This window comes from Pan troglodytes, chromosome 1 (assembly GCF_028858775.2).
Source record: "Pan troglodytes isolate AG18354 chromosome 1, NHGRI_mPanTro3-v2.0_pri, whole genome shotgun sequence".
Lineage (NCBI taxonomy): Eukaryota > Metazoa > Chordata > Mammalia > Primates > Hominidae > Pan > Pan troglodytes.
Window position 1 is genome coordinate 187029233 of NC_072398.2, and position 17216 is coordinate 187046448.

The following is a 17216-nucleotide window of genomic DNA, read 5'->3' on the forward strand; positions in this document are numbered from 1 at the left end:
TCTGTGCCAAAGCAGGAAGGCACACAGGCGGATTGGAAGGAATTTCTCTCAGCAGCGTCAAATGCCTGAGGGATCTCGCCCTCGACCCTCTCCATCTCTCATGGTACTCTCATTCACCCCCGGCTGCAGCTCCTGCCTCTGTGCTGACAGCTGTCACATCAATCCAGCCCAGACCTCCCTCGGCAGCTCTAGACCAGCAGATCCCACTGCCTCCTGACAACCCCTCTGGATGTCCCGCAGTTCCTCAGACTTAGCATCCTTTCCAAATCCATGCCCCCATCTCATTTCCAAAAAAGAAAAATCATAGAGGCCTCCCCAATACAAATGCATAGGAAATGGGAAACAAGGTTTCAAAGGATATCCGGAAAAGCTTAGGGATAGCCCTGGTCTTTTGGAGGTGACTTGGGGGTGGTATGAGAGGCCAGAGTCAGCAGTAACTTCTCCTTTCTTCCCCACGAAGGTGTGGACTTCTTAGCTTCCTGTCCTTTTCGTACCATTTGCCAAATTGAATTTAAATAATTATTACTGTAATTGCTTACTTATTGTCTGTCTCTCCTGGTTGAAGCTTCTCAAGGGCAGGGATCATGTCTGTTTCACTTCTGTATCCTTGGCATCTGTCATATAATCAGTATCTGACATATAATAGGTGCTTAATAAATATTTGTTTGAATTAATGAATATCCTTGTTCATCACCCAAGATGCAGATCCTGCTGGGGCCCTTATCTTTTCCTGCCTCCTTATCCCCATGGAGCTCTGTGCTTTGCTCACCGGAGCCAGCACCCCACCGCACCCTCTACCAACCCTCGGTTTTTTTCAGATGCCCTCATGCCCTGGGCTGCTTCATGGAATGTGGATAGTGAGTTAACCATGCTGGCCTGTCTGCAAGCAGAGGCATGTGTATATCTGACAAGGCACCCTCAAGACAGTTCCCTGGATGGTAAGACACTGATCAATGACAGTGGGGTGGGGCAATAGGTGCTTCTCTGTCTTTACCCACTAAGCGGGGGCCACAAAGATGCCAGAGGTCACAGAGACAGGGCTTTCTCCACAGAAGCCTCTGTAGTCTCTTTCCCCAGAGGTAAGCCCAGGCCCAAGTGAGCAGCCTGCCAGGACTAGTGACTGCACCCTTGCTGCCCGCCCTGCCCCTGCCTGTGTTCCATGCCTCCCATCCCGGAGCTGCTGGGTGGGGGCCGAAGATCCAGGCCAGGTCTGTGATTGCTGAGTCAGCCTGAGGTGTGTGAGTGCGATCAGCAAGGCATGATCTCCATCCAGCCTCTTCTCCCCAACCCCCTACTGCCCAGGAAAGGATCTGACAAGCCACAGAAGTAAATAAATAACTTAGAAATAATAAATAGGGGCCAGCTCCCATGAGTGAGTACAGGCCAGTTCCAGCACAGGCACTTTCAACCAAGCAACTGCAATATGTGTCCTTCAAATGCTGTCCCTACAGGGCCTGGGCGGGGGCTGATGCCTCAGCCACTGTAGGGTTCATCAGAGGAGGGGTCCCAGGTTCGAGGCCTGGCCAGTGCCAGAGTCTGTGAGAGGTGGGTCCGAAGGGCTCCAAAGCTGAGGTCTCTGGTGTCTTTTAGGCTGGGATCCGCAGGGTGAGGGCTCTGGGGCTGCTAGTCAGTTGTCCCTTCACCTGTTCGGGGATGATGTCCATCACCCACCTGCAGGGGCCTCTCAGCTTTAAGGCCTTCGTCCCTGGCTGAGGCCGCTGGCTAGTGGGACTCTGCGGGAGGGTCCCAGGCAGGAAGAGCCACCGGTAAGGGTCCAGTCTGCAAAGCCCTGGAGCGAGCCCTCAGCCCAGGCAGCCGCAGGCGGTGGCGGAGAGGCGGTCCACGGTTCTCCAGGTGCTGTTGACGTCCATGAAGGAGACCGCTTCGTAGCGCGTGGGTCGGCAGCAGGGCTGGCTGACGGGCCGGGAGCCCGGGGGCGGTCGCAGGGCCCCGGCGCCCAGTAGGCTGGCCAGGCTGAGGTCGTGTGGAGAGCGCGCGCGGCGGCAGGAGCCGCTGCAGAAGCGGAAACGCACCAGCTCGTCGGAGCGGTGGCCCAGGCCGAGCGCGCGCACCGGCACCAGCTGCGAGCGCAGGCGGCAGCCCCGCGCCCCCGCTGCCCGAGCGCGGCTGCCCGGGCCCCCAGCCCGCGCCGCGCGGCCCCCGCGGGGAAGAGCAGATGGGGGTGCAGGCGGCGGGGGCGCGGGCCGAGAAGGCTGCGGCGGCGGCCGCCGGGCTCTTCCACTGCACCAGCGGGCTGTGCGTCCCCCTGGAATGACACCCAGTCACGCGCGGTGTCCCGGGCCAGCCCCGCCCCGCCCCCTCGCCCTCTCACCTACCCGGCAGGTGGCCGGCGGGGGACGCCAGGACAGGCGCGGGGCCTTCGCGGGGGGCAGGGCTGCGGGGCGCGGAGCCCAGGGAGGCCTCTGCGACGCTGCTCAGCAGAGCCAGAGCGGCCAGGGTGGGCCACAGGGCAGGCTGCGCGGAGAGACCAAGTGGAGCCTCAGGGAGAAAGAGGGCGCCCAGGTGGGCTTGGGGAGGAAGGACCTCAAGGAGGGGCTGTCCTCGGGCTGAGATCACCGGGCATGGGCTCCTAGCTGTGTGGAGGGGAAACTCAGGAAGGGCCTAGGTTCCAGTATAATGGGTTTGCTGCCTCTGGGAGCCCAGGGGAGGAATCACCTGAGTGCACCGACCATTCAGAGAAGTCCCGCTCCTCCTCCCATTCACCTGGTCCCTCCCTGACCATTTTCCCTCCCACACCTAACCGCTGCCCAAGCCAAGCCCTGCTCTCCCTCGCCAGTCAAGCCGCCTTTCCTCAGTACCAGGTAGGAGTCACTGGGAGAACCACTCACCTGCCGCCTAGGCCAGGGGCAGTGGGACAGCGTGGAGAGGCCTCCAAGTCCAAGTTCCATCTCTATCAACACCAGGAGCGCCCATCAGCCATTGTTGAGCTGTTCCCCCACCCTCCTGTTGAGGCAGCTTGCAAATTAAGAGATGAGTTATCTTTTGGGGGGGGCCGTCCTGCCACCCCAGTTTCTCCAGGTGAGGAACAAGGGGCCTACACAGCTAGACTCAACCCAGCAGAAGTAGCTGCACTGGGAACCTTACTATGTGTTAGGTGCTTTGCAGCTATTCTTTCACAACTCCATGAGGTAAATGGTTTAATCCCCTTTTTCCAGATGAGCAAACAAGGCTCAGAGAAGCTCAGAGGTTGTCTAAGGTTACAAGGTCACACAGCTGGAGGGGAGAGAGGGGTCCTCTTTTCCCAGAACCTTCCTGCTCTGTGTTGTAGGTCTGGAGATGCCAGAAGTGGCTGGAAGGAGTTATAGCTGGACACACTTGGTCCTACAGAGGGCTTCACCCCAGGCTGCCGGAGAGGAAGCTGAGGGCTGGAGAAGAATTAGGGTGCTAGCTGGTCACTCTAAGAGTTATCTAATGATAGTGAGCCCCAAGCCTCAGCCTGTGCTGCCCACCCAGAGCTGCTTCACCTCACCCCTCTGTGAACTGTGTTCTGGACCCAGAGCCACCTGAGTTCTCTCCTCTGACCATAGGTGTCCCTCGATGACCACAGAGCCAGGGGATGGTGGGAGCTAATGGGCCCTCTGAAAACATGGGGCCTGGGCCATGGCTTCCTGTGGCCACAAGGGGGCAGAGTCTGCCAAGCCTGCAGATTCCAAGCAGGGTGGGCTTTTCCATCCCCTCAGCTACACTCAGGCCTGAGCCACTCCCAGGAGGGCCAGCTAGGCTTCCATACCAGCCTGGTCTCTGAGAGCTGAGCCACCCTGGGAGCTGGTCTAGGTCTGTCCCCCTCCCAGCCTCCTATGGATCTGGCAGCCTAGTCATGCTCCTAGAAGTTTCCCCCTTGAGCCATCGTTCCTGATCCCAGCCAGCCTTCCTGAGCTCCCACTGCTAGCACTCCCAAACACCCTTTTGGGGCCCCAGAGCCTTCGTAAGTCCTCATTAGCCAGCCTCCTCTTGGGTCCCAGCTGCCACCCTCATCCCCATCCTTTAGCACACAGAATGCCTGCACACCTGTGGAACAGACCCCCAGGCCTTCCCGGGGTTGTCCTCCAGGTCCTGGTGTGCGCCTCTTGGCTAAGTGGAATCAGGGCCTCCGAGCCAGGCCAGTGACTGTTGTCGGTGATGGAGGGAAAGGCAGGCAGGGCAGCCTTAGGAGCCCTCTGCGCTAGGGGGAGCCCGGGAGCAGGTCTCTTGAGGGCAGCTCAGGCCCTGCCTCCTACCTCCTTGTGGTCTAGGGCCGTTTGGTTCTCTGGCCCTTGCCTCCCCATCCACCAGCCCGCTACTCACCACGGGGTCCTGCACCGTGTTCTTCTAGGCACCTTTCCGGGGACCAGTGCTGGGCTCTCCCCCGAAGCTCAAACGGCGCATGCCCAGGACTGTACACCTGGCAGTGCCTCTTTTAGCCAAAAGTGTGGCCTTGGCAGCCAGTCTGCACCCTGTAGCGGCAGCGGGAGCCTCACATTACAGTGGGCCGGCAAGGCCAGCACAGTCCAACAAGCGACAAGAGGGACTGAGGGGCTGGGAGGAGCGGAGAACTGTGCCGAGGGCCCAAGAGAGGGAGGATGCAAGAAAGGAGAGGAGGGGGGTGGTCCTGTCCACTCCCCCAGCCCAGGAGCGTCCATCCAGGGCTGGGACCAGAAACAGGCAAGTGGGCTGGCTTACCTCGGGTGTGGGGCTCCAGGCCCGGGTGGCAGCGAGGGCTGGGGCCCGAGGGACCTGCTGCTGGCGGAGCCCCCGGGCCTTGTCTGGGGGCCGGGCCCAACTCCATCCCTCAGCAGCCTCCTGCCCGCCGCCGCAGCCGTCCGGTGTCAAATTCCAGCCCCAGCGTCACCAGATCCCGGGGTGGGGCTGGGAGCGCCCCTGCCCCGCCCCACCTTTCGGGGCTCACCTGGCTGCTCCACCCGTTGGATCCAGTCCCCCCTAGCTTGGCTAGGTCCCCCGAGGTTGGGAGGGGGGTAGATGCTGGGAGGGGCCCCTCGGATATGGAGAGTAGAGAACTCGCGCGGTGGAGAGGCACGGAAACTGGGAGTTGAGTTTGTAGACACGCGAAGTAGAGAGCTGGGAGGCCGGGCCGAGGGCGGGAGAAAGTGAGTGAGGGCGGGGAGCGAGGAGTAAGCCGGTCCCTGCGTGGGGCGGCTGACTGCTGGTACGTGCAGATTTGGGGGTCCTGGCTGTCTGCCCTGCAGCAGGTGCTCTCTGCTCCACCCGATTCTTCTCTCAGCGGCCAGTTCACCTGCCTTGTTGGGTTGCTTAGCCTCTGTGCAGCTTTCAGGGTCTGACTCTGCTCTAGTCTCCCCACAGCTCACCTCCTGTGCTGCTTAGGGCTTGGAGTACGGACACACTCGCAAACACGGGGGTCACTGCGGCACAGCAGGGGCAGTGTTGGCAGAAGTGGGTACTGAGGGCTGAAGGCAAGGGTCACAGAGAAGGAACATCTGAGCTGAGGCTTGAAGTAGGTAGCTGGAGGGCAGCATTTCAGATGCCTAATTATGGCAATTTGGCAGGTGGGTTGAGGGCTGGGTGAGTAACATGGATGGAAAGATCCTAACACTGGGGACCATGGGAGGGTTTTGAGCAGAATGGTGTAATCAGACAGGCATTTTTTGTGGATGACTCTGGCTGTAGTAAAGAGGATGGGGTTGGAGAGAAAGGTGGAGGCTGCTGTGGAAAGAGGATGAGGTCTGATGCAGGGCGTGAGGGGAGCGTGGGGCTGCCAGGCCCCAATCTGGAACACGCAATTTTGAAAATTCATTAGTGCCTGACTGGATAGGGTAAGGAGGTAGGTAGACCCTGCAGAAGTGTGCCTTTGGCGGGCTGACCTGGGGGAGGGGTACATCCCGGCTCCTGGGAGGAAAGGCAGGGGCTCGTGAGTTCAGTGTTGGACATGTTGAGTTGGAAGGGCCTGTGGATTATCCAAGTGGAAATGTTCAGGAAGCCGGTGAATTTGTAGCCTGGAAGGAAGCAGAGAGAGCTGCGCTGGCAAAGGCAATTTGGGAATTGTCAACCAACTGGCAATTGGAAGCTGTGGTCAGGGATGAGAGTGCTGGGGATGTGTGTGGACCAGCTGTACCCTGGCTATGCTTCTGAACCACTAGGGACCTTTAAAAACTACCCACATCCGGGCCTCAACCCAGACCCAAATCAGACTTTCAGGGTGGACATGTGCAGTTTTCAAATTGCACAGGTGATTCTGGTGCATGGCCAGGGCTCAGAACCATAGCTGGTGTGAAAGTAGTTTTCCGCGGTGGTGAGGACTAGAAGTCAGACCACAGAGAACTGCTGCTGGAGGTGGTGGGGCTGCTGCAGGTGTGCCAGGAGCCCCCTGGGATAGGAGGCCAAGCAGGGAGCAGTCTGCTCTGTCACCTCCCACAACCGGCTGCTCAGTTGGGGCACCTGCCTTGGGGCTTTTTCAGCCAGGGACACCACTTATGGCTATTCAGCCTATGCCCTGTACAACTCCACGGGGCACCATCCAGGCAGGAACATGTGCATGGTAGTGGCCTTATTTCCGGTAGAAATGGAGGGGGTTTCTGGGTTGACCTGTCCCTCAGTCAGGGCCTCCCTTACCCCCCCAGCCCAGGAGGCTTCTGCCTAAGGCCGGCCACAGTGGGAAGGAGCATGTGGGAGGCTGCTGGTCCCTGGGATGGCCGGGACTCCAGCCTTAGGGCTCACCAGTGGGAGGGCAGCCCAGGGCTGCCTGGAGTCTTGGATTGGGGTGGGCAGGAGAGAGGAGCAGGAGCCGGCCACCCCACTTATTGCCTGCCACAGTGGCAGTGTGTGACAGAAAGCTCACTTCATGGCCTCAAGTGCAGGCGACAGTCTGGTCTGTCCATTCTCAGGCCTGCCTGGGGATGCTGGGGAAGAGAGGGATCAGACTCTAGGACTCTTAAGAAGGCGACGTGACATCTTTTCTAAAGTATGACAGAGGATACCTAGAGCAGGGCTGAAGGGAGAGGGTGTGCCTCTGTGCTAATGATTGGGGCTGGGGCATGTCCTTCCCAGAGGGACGGGAGTGTCAGTAGTAGGGTAGGTCTGTGAGCCTCTGCTTGCTGCAGGGGCTCAGCAGTATATCTTTCCTGTGCTTGCAGGAATATCTGTCCTTCCAGAGGTGGGGCTGTGGCACCCCAAGGCAATGTCCTAGGGCTCCAGTCCTGTGCCTCTGTCTCCTCTAAGAGTGTGCCCTGAAACCTGTGGTCTCAAAGCAAAGAGGATACAGGAGATGCTCCAGAGGCCTCTGGATGGCTACCTAGGTCCTGCATTGACACAAGAAGTGAAAGGGACCCAGGACTCTGTGGACTGGAGAGAGGGCCCGAGGGTTTGGCATAGTTGCTGAGGCTTTAGGTTCCTGTTTCTTCCAGGAAAGTCAGAGAAGGCAAAAAGAGGCCAGGCTCAGGGAAGAGCTTTATTGCTTCCATGGGGGTGGCCTGGGATGGCTGCCACAGCTTGGGTAAGGTCCTTGGGCCTCACTTCCCTTTGGTCCAGGCTAAAGGCAGAACCCAACCACCTGGCAGTCTTGTTGCTGAAACCTAGAACATGTGGCAAGTTGGTGAGTCCAGGCCTGCGGTAGTCCTATGGATCAGCTGCAGCTGTGGAGGGGAGCTCTTCCCAGCAGGCGGAGCTGGGCGTCACCCTCCTGAGCTTTAAAGTTCTTTCTGCTATAGCCCTGGGGTGGTCTTGTTGGCTCCGAAGGGATGGCTCCAGGGTTTCCCTATGGGACAGCTAGGGCTGGTGAGTGGGAATACCCCACCTTCTCCCCAAGAAAGGCCAAACAGTGTCATGAGCTGGAGGGGGCTGGCTTGAGATCCTGCCCACCATCCTGTAGCCCCACAGCAAGGTACAGGCTGGTCCTGGCACTCCTGCCCCACAGGGAGCTAACAGGTAACACTGCCTGATGGGCCCTCTAGTGGGCCTCTTCCTGCATGGCAAGTGAACCCAACTTGACATCTCCAACCTTATTTAAAAATAAATTATCCCTACCCTCCCCCCTACCCAAATTGACAAAATGATAATACACCAAACACTGATTGGAGAAGTGACTCCGGCAGCAGCCTTGCTGCCCAGTGTCCCACCGCCTGCATGCTGGGCCTGCTGGGCACAGCCAGGAGCCTGCTGGCCCTCTGGCATCAAGGACCCATGCTGAATGAGGCTGAGTGCTGGTCTCTGAGACTGGCTGCTGAGCAGGCACAGCTCTGGCTGCCTCACCAAGGCCTTGCTGCCCCTGGGGCCCTTGGCACCGTCCTTCTCTGGGTCTGAAGACTCCTGTGTAGGTGGTGCTGGCTGCTGCTCCTGGTGGTGCCTGGGCCTCTATGGCCATGTGCTGGGCCCACTCAGATGCCACTGCTTAGATCAGTGATGACGCGAGCTTTCACCAGCTTCCGCAGAAACTCTTTCTCTCGCTGGATATTGTGTGTCCAGGACTGAAAGGAGAGATGAAGTGATCAGTTGGGCCTTTGCTCAAACCTTTACTGCCCCTTCCAGGGCTCGGTGCCTTCTTCGTCACCACTCTCCAATACTCCATGACTGTGGAAACCTGAAGGCAGATACTGGTAATCAGTTGTGTCTACACGGTAATGATGACCCTGCTCTAGGAGTGCCACAGCTCATCCTCCTCCCTTCCCAAGACAGGGCAAAAAGAACCTTCATACCCCTTTCCTCATCCCAGGAAAACCGTTAAGCTTCCCAACCTCCCTCCTCAGTGCTGGCGGAAGGACCTTGTTCCCACAGACTTCAAGCCACTTCTTGTCATGAAGCACCTAGGTTATAGACACCCTGTGGGCAGGCAGTGTGAGTCACTGAAGTCCAACAGCAAGGGGTGGCTGAGTCACTCCCTGGCCTGATGCAATCTACTCTCCAGGCCTGGGGGCGGCGGATGAAATCCTGCCTCCCAGATCAGAGGAGCCATGGGGCCTGCAGAGAGATGGCAAATCTTTTTTAGAAAATTAAAAATAGGCCAGGCGCGGTGGCTCACGCCTGTAATCCCAGCACTTTGGGAGGCCGAGGCGGGTGGATCACGAGGTCAGGAGTTCAAACCAGCCTGACCAACATGGTGAAACCCCATTTCTACTAAAAATACAAACATTAGCTGGGTGTGATGGTAGCGCCTGTAATCCCAGCTACTCAGGAGGCTGAGGCAGGAGAATCGCTTGAACCCGAGAGGCAGAGGTTGCAGTGAGCCGAGATCGCGCCACTGCACTCCAGCCTGGGCAACAGAGAGAGATTCTGTCTCAAAAAAATAAATAATAATAATTAAAACTAATTTTTTAATTGAAAGAATTGTACACATTTTGGGGGTAGAATGTGATGTTTTGATAGATGTACACATTGTGGAATAATTAAATCAAGCCAACCTCACCTACTTACCAATTTTTTATGGTGAGCACATTTGACTATAGTTAATAATAATGTCATATATTTCAAAATTACTAGAAGAGGCTTCTGGGGAAGACTGTACCTGGGATAGGGTCCTTTCCTAACCCCAGGACTCTCACCAGAAAACTTTGATGAAAAAGGCTTGATTTAATGAATGAAGGGCTGAAAGACAGCAGCCTTATCAGAGTTTGTCCCCAAGTGACCTCTCTGTTGCGTTTGTCAGCATTGAGCTTCACCATAACTGTTTATTTTTTATTTATTTATTTATTTTTGAGACAGAGTTTCGCTCTTGTTGCCCAGGCTGGTGTGCAGTGGTGTGATCTCAGCTCACTGCAACCTCTGCCTCCCAGGTTCAAGCATTTCTCCTGCCTCAGCCTCCTGAGTAGCTGGGACTACAGGTGTGCACCACCACACCCAGCTAATTTTGTATTTTTAGTAGAGATGGGGGTTTCACCATGTTGGTCAGGCTGGTTTTGAACTCCTGACCTCAGGTGATCCACCTGCCTCAGCCTCCCAAAGTGCTGGGATTACAGGCATGAGCCACCGTGCCCGGACCACCATAAATGTTTTTTTTTTTTTTTTCAGATGGTGTCTTGCTCTGTTGCCCAGGCTGGAGTGCAGTGGCACGATCTTGGCTCACTGCAACCTCCGCCCCCCGGGTTCAAGGGATTCTCCTGCCTCAGTCATCTGAGTAGCTGGGACTACAGGTGCCTGCCACCACACCTGGCTAATTTTTTGTATTTGTAGTAGGGATGGGGTTTCACCATGTTGGCCAGGATGGTCTCTATCTCCTGACCTTGTGATCCACCTGCCTCAGCCTCCCAAAGTGTTGGGATTACAGGTGTGAGCCATCGTGCCCGGCCAATAACTGTTAACAGCCACTATTTACTGGTGCTGAGAAGTGAGCTGGATGCAGTGCCCTGTGCCTGTAGTCCCAACTACTTGGGAGGCTGAGGCAGAAGGATCACTTGAGCTTAGTCCACCTGGGCAACATATAGAAACCCCATCTTTTGAAAAATAATAAATAAATGAATTTTTTAAAAAGAACTTATGGCTCGCTCTGTCTAGCCCTTATTCTGATCCAGTCAACCTTCTCCACCTTCCAAATCTTTTACATCTGAAACTCAGGTAGTCATCAGCCAAATTCCCGCAGTCATCAGCCAAATTCCCAATATTCCTCTTCTCTGAGCATTCCCTTCAACCTCTTGTGCTAATCACAAACCCAGCTGCCCTGAAGGAGAGTGCCCCCATACCCCCTCTCAAGTGGTGACCGTTTCTTCCCTCACATTCCACACTCCACAGCCTCTGAAGGCGGGAAGCGTCTTCCTTACACCCCGTTGTCCCTCAGACTCCCTAAAGCCCTCCGGCCCCTTCAAGGCTCCTGTCATTATACTCTGCCATCTGCACTTGCCCCTCCTCATTGCAGATCCCTGGGCGACTCATCCCCATTCTTTGAAGACTTAAGCATCTGGCTCACTGTCTCTCTTTGAGGGTAGGGACTGTTAGGCACAGAGTAGGTGCCTCAATATTTGTTGAATGAAATTAGGTTTTACAGGGAAAACAGAGACTTGGAGGAATGACAAGGCCAGGATTCAAGCAGATGTGGAAACTCGTTTGCCGCTTTACTTATCCCTCGTCCTCATCACTCCTCTGGAGAAGTAGTAACGAATTTGATGGGTCAGGGTCAACAGCACCTACTAGGAGTCATTGAGGGTTAAAAGGTCAGCCGAGGACTGGACATTTGATGATATTAAGGAATTACTGTTCATGTTTTTAGGTGTAATAATTTAAAAAATAGTCCTTATCTTTTAGAGAAAATGAATGAAGTTTTTTGTTTTGGTTTGGTTTTTGTTTTTGAGATGGAGTTTCACTCTTGTTGCCCAGGCTGGAGTGCAATGGTGCGATCTTGGCTCACTGCAACCTCTGCCTCCCGGGTTCAAGCGATTCTCCTGCCTCAGCCTCCTGAGTAGCTGGGATTACAGGCATGCGCCACCACACCTGGCTAATTTTGTATTTTCAGTAGAGACAGGGTTTCTCCATGTTGGTCAGGCTGGTCTCGGAACTCCCGACCTCAGATGATCCACCCGCCTTGGCCTCCCAAAGTGCTGGGATTATAGGCGTGAGGGACCGCGCCCAGCCAGAAGCTCTTTTTCTTTGGCTCCTCGCCCAACCATTAAGTATCCACGTTCAAGAGTCCTGCCAGGATGAGCCGCGCTTCTCACTCTCTGTTCTCTCTCTGGGAAATCTCATCCTTATATGTGAAGAAGCGGCTGTGCTAACAACTCACAGATCTATACTTCCAGCCTGGACTTCTCTGCTGTGTGACAGATTCCCGTATGAAGCCACGTCATCCTCTAGCTACTGCCCAGTCTCTCTCCTCCCTTCTCTTCCAAGCATCCTGAGAGATCCCTTACCACGAGCAACATCTGTGGTCTCTAACCACAGATGTAGGTGCCGTCTACTCACTGTTCACTACTGCAATCTGGCTTCCACTCCACTATTCCTTTGAAACTGTTCTCACCACAGTCAGCAGTTAACTCCTAACAGCTACATCCGACGGCCACCTCTCAGCCCTCATCTTACTGGGTTTCCCAGCACCACACTGTAGATGCTCTTCCTGGAATGCTGCTCCTTTGGCCTCCACGATGTGGCACCTTCCTGATTCCTCTGTCTCCTTTATGAATTCCCTTGACATCCCTTCCATATCCCCGGCATTCAATCCTTGGTCCATGTGTCTCCACATCCCACACACTCCTGCTGGGCCTGCAGAGTGAGCTGATCAAGGCAAGTGCAGGTGAAGTGAGGAGAAGCCAAGGTGTTGAATGGTCCATGTGAGACACCCCAGGTAACAGAGGGATTCTAAACCCGGGCACCAACATTCTCAGTGAATCCTCTTCTGGGGATTGGTAAATAACAGTGGCAAGTAGGGGTAAAATATTAATCATAATGGCTAAGATTTCTGAGTGCTTACTACGTGGCAGGCCTTTTTTACACATGATCACATCCAGTCCTTTCCAAACCCTAGGAGGTAGGTGCTGTTACTATCCCTTTCATAGATAAGGAAATGAAGGTCTAGAGTCAGCCCCTGAACCAAGGTCCCGAAGTCATCTTTTATGATTTGAGAAGCTACACTCTTTTTTTTTTTTTTTTTGAGACACAGTCTTGTTCTGTCACCCAGGCTAGAGTGCAGTAGAGCTATCTTGGCTCACTGCAATCTCCACTTGAGCCCTCCTGGGCTCAAGCAGTTTTCCTGCTTCAGCCTCTGGAGTAGCTGGGATTACAGGCATGCACCACCACGCCTGGCTAATTTTTGTATTTTTAGCAGAGACGGGGTTTCACCATGTTAGCCAGGCTGGTCTCGAACTCCTGACCCCAGGTGATCCACCTGCCTCAGCTTCCCAAAGTGCTGGGATTACAGGCATGAGCTACTGTGCCCGGCCAAGAAGCCACACTCTTAAGCACTCTGCAGGGAGTGTAGTGCAGCAGATGCTGGGAGCCTCAGAGCCAGTGAGGTTTTACATGTAATGGAGGGACGATGGAGATATGGCAGGTGGAAGCAAGTGAAAAGACTCCATCAGAGAGGGCTGCAGGGAAGGCAGTGCCCTACCTCATTCCTGCACCAAGGCAATCCCTAGGTCTTACTGAGTTAAAATCCTATTTCTTGAGTCTGTCTCATCACCTTATACTTCCAGCCTGGACTTCTTGCCTCTGACTAATCGCCTTAGCTGAAGATCTGGCTCATCGCCTCTCTCATCACCTCTCATTGTCTCAGCCAAAGATCTGGTTCAGGAGTTACCATCTCTTGCCCAAAGTGCAGCAACTCCCAACTAGGTTCTGTTCCTGCCTCGCCCCCTCTCCTTCATTCTGCAGCCACAGTGATCCACTACATGCTAATGTAAGGCCTCAAACTCACCCATGGCTCCCTACTGCCTTCTAAATAAAGTGCAAACTCCTTCCGTGGCACAGAAAGCCCATTGCGATTTGGCCATCGCCCTTGTCTATGGATCTCACCCTCTGCATACAACTTTACATAAAGTTTACATAAAAGGCATTTGTAAAAGACCAAAGATATAAGTAAACGTAGAAGCCAGGAGGCTGATAAAAGCTGTGAGGGCAATCTGAAGTGGGTGCTGGCTGTGGACAAAGCAGCAAGAAGGCACGTGAAGCGTGGCAGGGATGGAAGACTTTCGGGGCCACGGTGATGGTGAGGCAGTTCTAGAACTGTCCCAGACCCACAATGAGCTTCTCACTCCTGAACCCTATCCGAGACAACAGGAGGCCCAGCTGGAAGGCTGTTTCTAGCTTCCTGTGAGATTTCCAAGTGCCTTATATATCCTTGAAATAACTCCCAATCACTTGAGGTAGTTGGAATAAACCTGCTGTAGACTGAAGGTTTATGTCCTCCCCATGAATTCATATACTGAAACCTAACCCCCAATGTAATGGAATTTGGAGGTGGGGGCCTTTGGGGAGGTGATCAGGTCATGAGGGCAGAGCTCTCATGAATGGGGTTAGTGCCCTTATAAGACTCAGGGCCAGGTGCAGTGACTCATGCCTATAATCCCAGCACTTTGAGAGGCCAAGGCAGGAGGATCGTTTGAGGCCAGGAGTTCAAGACCAGCTTGGGCAACATAGCAAAATCTCATCTCTACAAAAAATAAAAAAAATTAGCCAGGTGTGATGGCACACACCTGCAGTCTGCTACTAGGGAGGCTGAGGTGGGAGGATCACTTGAGCCCAGGGGTTTATGGCTGCAGTGAGCTATCATCACACCACTGCACTCCAGCTTGGGCAACAGAGTGAAACCCTATCTCAAAAAGAAAAGAGAGAGACTCAGGAGAGCTGCCTTGCCTCTTCCATCATATGAGGAAAGCAAGAAGACAGCTGTCTATGAACCACCTCTCTGGTGGGTCCTGACCAGATACTGAATCTTCCCGCACCTTGATCTTGCAATTCCCAGCCTCCAGGACTGTGGGATATGAATTTCTGTTGTTTAAAAGCCACCCAGACTATGGCATTCTGTTATAGCAGTCTGAAGGGGCTAAGAACCAAAAAAGCCTGATACAATATAGATGGTACCTGAAGTCATGGACAGGGATGTAAATCTCCTAGAGAACATGCAGAGTGAGAAGAGAAGGCTGTCTGAGATGGAGCCTTGGCTAGTGCTTTTTTTTTTTTTTGAGACAGGGTCTTACTGTCACCCAGGCTGGGGTGCAGTGGCACAATCATGGCTCACTGCAGCCTTGACTTCCTGGGCTCAAGTGATCCTCCCACCTCAGTCTCCCAAGCAGCAGGGACTACATGCGCACACCAGCGCTCCCAGACAACTTTTCCAATTTTTCTTTTCTTTTTTTTGAGACGGAGTCTTGCTCTGTCACCCAGGCTAGAGTGCAGTGGTGTGATCTCGGTTCACTGCAAGCTCCACCTCCTGGGTTCACGCCATTCTCCTTCCTCAGCTGGGACTACAGGCACCTGCCACCATGCCCGGCTAATTTTTTGTATTTTTAGTAGAGATGCGGTTTCACCGTGTTAGCCAGGATGGTCTCGATCTTCTGACCTTGTGATCCACCCACCTCGGCCTCCCAAAGTGCTGGGATTACAGGCATGAGCCACCATGCCTGGCCTTTTTTTTTTTCTTTCTTTTTTGAGACAATCTTGCTCTGTCGCCCAGGCTGGAGTGCAGTGGCATGATCTCGGCTCACTGCAACCTCCACCTCCCAGGTTCAAGCAATTCTCCTGTCTCAGTCTCCCAAGTAGCTGGGACTACAGTTGTCCACCACCATGTCCGGCTAATTTTTGTATTTTTAGTACAGACAGGGCTTCACCATATTGGCCAGGCTGGTCTCAAACTCCTGACCTTAGGTGATCCACCTGCCTCGGCCTCCCAAAGTGCGGGGATTACAGGCATGAGCCACCATGCCCTGACTCCTATTTTTCTTTTTTGAGACGGAGTCTCATTTTGTTGCCCAGGCTGGAGTGCAGTGGTGTGATCTTGGCTCACTGCAACCTCTGCCTCCTGGGTTCAAGTGATTCTTCTGCCTCAGCCTCCTGAGTTGATGGGATCACAGGTGCCCACCACCACGCCTGGCTAATTTTTGTATTTTTAGTAGAGACAGGGTTTCCCCATATTGGCCAGGCTGGTCTTGAACTCCTGACCTCGGGGGATCCGCCCACCTTGGCCTCCCAAAGTGCTGGGATTACTGGTGTGAGCCACCGCGCCCAGCCAATTTTTCCTATTTTTAGTAGAGATGGGGTTTCACCATGTTGCCCAGGCTGCTCTCAAACTCCTGGGCTCAAGCAATACCCCTGCCTTGGCCTCCCAAAGTGCTGGGATTATAGGCATGAGCCACTGTGCCCAGCTATGATGAATTTTAAGGCATAGATCAGAATTGATGATGCTGAGAAAGAGAATGTGAGAGAATGGTGAGTGAAATAAGAGGAATGTTGGAAATTACTGACTCAGAAGTTCAAAGAAGAAGGAGTGGCCAACACAAAAAGTGTTTCTGAGAGATCAGGAAAGATGACGTTGTGTCCACTGGAATTGGCCACCTTGAGGTGGTGACCTTGATGGGAGCTGGGCCAGGTGTGAGGGGAGCCAGGCTGCAAGGGGTGAAGGGCCAAGTGGAAGTACAGTGCAGAGCCCGACAGATCAGAGTCCCCTCTGTGGCTTCAGTTTCTTCACTGGAAGAGGGAGGAGCTTTGGGGGCATGGAAGGCTCTGGAATAGTGGAGGGGGATGATGGAGAAGGATAGATAAGAAGACTGATAAGCAGGAATGAGGGCTGAGACCAGAGCCCCCAGACTTACAGAAACAGGAATCTGCACAGATGGGAGGTTCCCTCCAACAACCTCCCATCACCCAGATGTAGCAGCAGAGAAGCTGCTGGCCCAAGATTTCCAGGTTTCAGGCTGGAATCAGTGGAAGGCTGGTGGTCAAAGCAGAAGTGTGGCAAGCGGGGTTCAGAAGGGTTCAGATTTTCCACATGGGGTCTTGGCTAGGGAGGGAGAAATGCCAGAAAAGGCTGGCTGACAGGCTGGAGACCTGTAATGTACCCTACATACGGATGCTTGGGAAGCAATTCTGGGTATGAAGAGCTGCAGTGCTTGGCTGTGGGGAAGGGTGGAAGAGATATGGAGAAGTCCTGAGACCCAGAGGCAGTGTTCAGTTGTGGGTTTTTTGAGGGAAAATAGCGTCCTCTGGGGGAAGGCAGGAACTGCGGTAGAGAGGATGGCTGAGCTGGTGCTAGACTAGTGTTCCTGGCTGGGGAATGCAGCGAGGGGGAGGGAGGTGCAGGACCAGGGCACGGACAGTGCCTTGGAAGGAAAGTTCAGGGAGAAGGCCCTGGGTTCAGTGGGAGGCTGTGGAGAGGGCATGTAGGATGCTTGGTGTCAGGACCTTCTGGGGAGTTCTGGGCAGCCAGACCAGCCACTGGCTCCTCCCTTTACTACTCATTTATGCACCTCCCCCTCATCCCCACCCAAGGATTGCCCCCACACCCAGCCCCGAACCTCTTTGATGGCTGCCATGCGAACGGTCTCATAGTAGTGCAGGGGTGCGTTGGGTGTGCTCATGTCATAGCCAAATCCTGCGACTGCCACCTCGTCACAGCCGTGTAGTGCCATGGTCACTGCCACACTGCCAAGGGTAGGGATGTTCTAGAAGACGGGGGCAGGGGTGAGAGAAGGCACGCAGAGTTCAGCTGGAGGGCTGGGACAGCTGAGACTTCAGCCAAGCTCCCTAGAGCTAGCCTCCATGCCCAAGGACTGAGCCCTCTTCCCCAGAAAGCTATTTTGCAGAAGCACTACCCCACCCACCACCCACCCTTCCTT

The 17216-nt window shown here is 54.6% G+C and overlaps 2 protein-coding genes across 31 annotated transcripts in view; both read right to left on the minus strand.

The window, feature by feature from the left end:
- Positions 1 to 1327: 1327 nt before the first annotated feature.
- ARTN (artemin) lies at positions 1328 to 4790 on the minus strand. Of its 4 annotated transcripts, none has more exons than XM_001173965.8 (5): positions 4681 to 4790; positions 4306 to 4454; positions 2850 to 2976; positions 2337 to 2475; positions 1328 to 2266 (listed from the first exon to the last, which is right to left on the minus strand). In XM_001173965.8, the coding sequence occupies exons 3-5, from the start codon at positions 2907 to 2909 to the stop codon at positions 1803 to 1805; spliced, it is 663 nt and encodes a 220-aa protein (XP_001173965.4). In that variant the 5' UTR covers positions 2910 to 2976; positions 4306 to 4454; positions 4681 to 4790; the 3' UTR covers positions 1328 to 1802. The 4 variants fall into 4 exon arrangements, with proteins under 4 accessions (XP_001173965.4, XP_001173957.4, XP_009453975.4 ...); XM_001173957.8 differs by having other exon boundaries at positions 2337 to 2499; XM_009455700.5 differs by lacking the exon at positions 4681 to 4790 and having other exon boundaries at positions 1688 to 2266; positions 2337 to 2499; positions 2850 to 2911; positions 4306 to 4408.
- Positions 4791 to 7407: 2617 nt separating this feature from the next.
- ST3GAL3 (ST3 beta-galactoside alpha-2,3-sialyltransferase 3) overlaps positions 7408 to 17216 on the minus strand; it is a 224899-nt gene continuing 215090 nt past the window's right edge. For 12 of the 27 annotated variants that reach the window (XR_010158522.1, XR_010158433.1, XR_010158474.1 and 9 more), the window contains 2 exons: positions 16896 to 17042; positions 7408 to 8435 (listed from right to left, as the gene is read on the minus strand). Coding sequence is in view for 19 of the 27 variants with exons in the window: in XM_016952333.4 (XP_016807822.2) it covers positions 8346 to 8435; positions 16896 to 17042 (237 nt within the window). In the remaining 8 variants the exon portion in view is untranslated. 27 annotated transcript variants of the gene reach the window in all.

Coding starts and splice junctions, on each gene's coding strand:
- ARTN (XM_001173957.8), bottom strand. CDS start 2,909: ATGGAACTTGGACTTGGAGGCCTCTCCACGCTGTCCCACTGCCCCTGG. Junction 2,500..2,849: donor GCCCCTGGCCTAGGCGGCAG/GTGAGTGGTTCT, acceptor TTTCTCCCTGAG/GCTCCACTTGGTCTCTCCGC. Junction 2,267..2,336: donor CCCCGCCGGCCACCTGCCGG/GTAGGTGAGAGG, acceptor GTGTCATTCCAG/GGGGACGCACAGCCCGCTGG.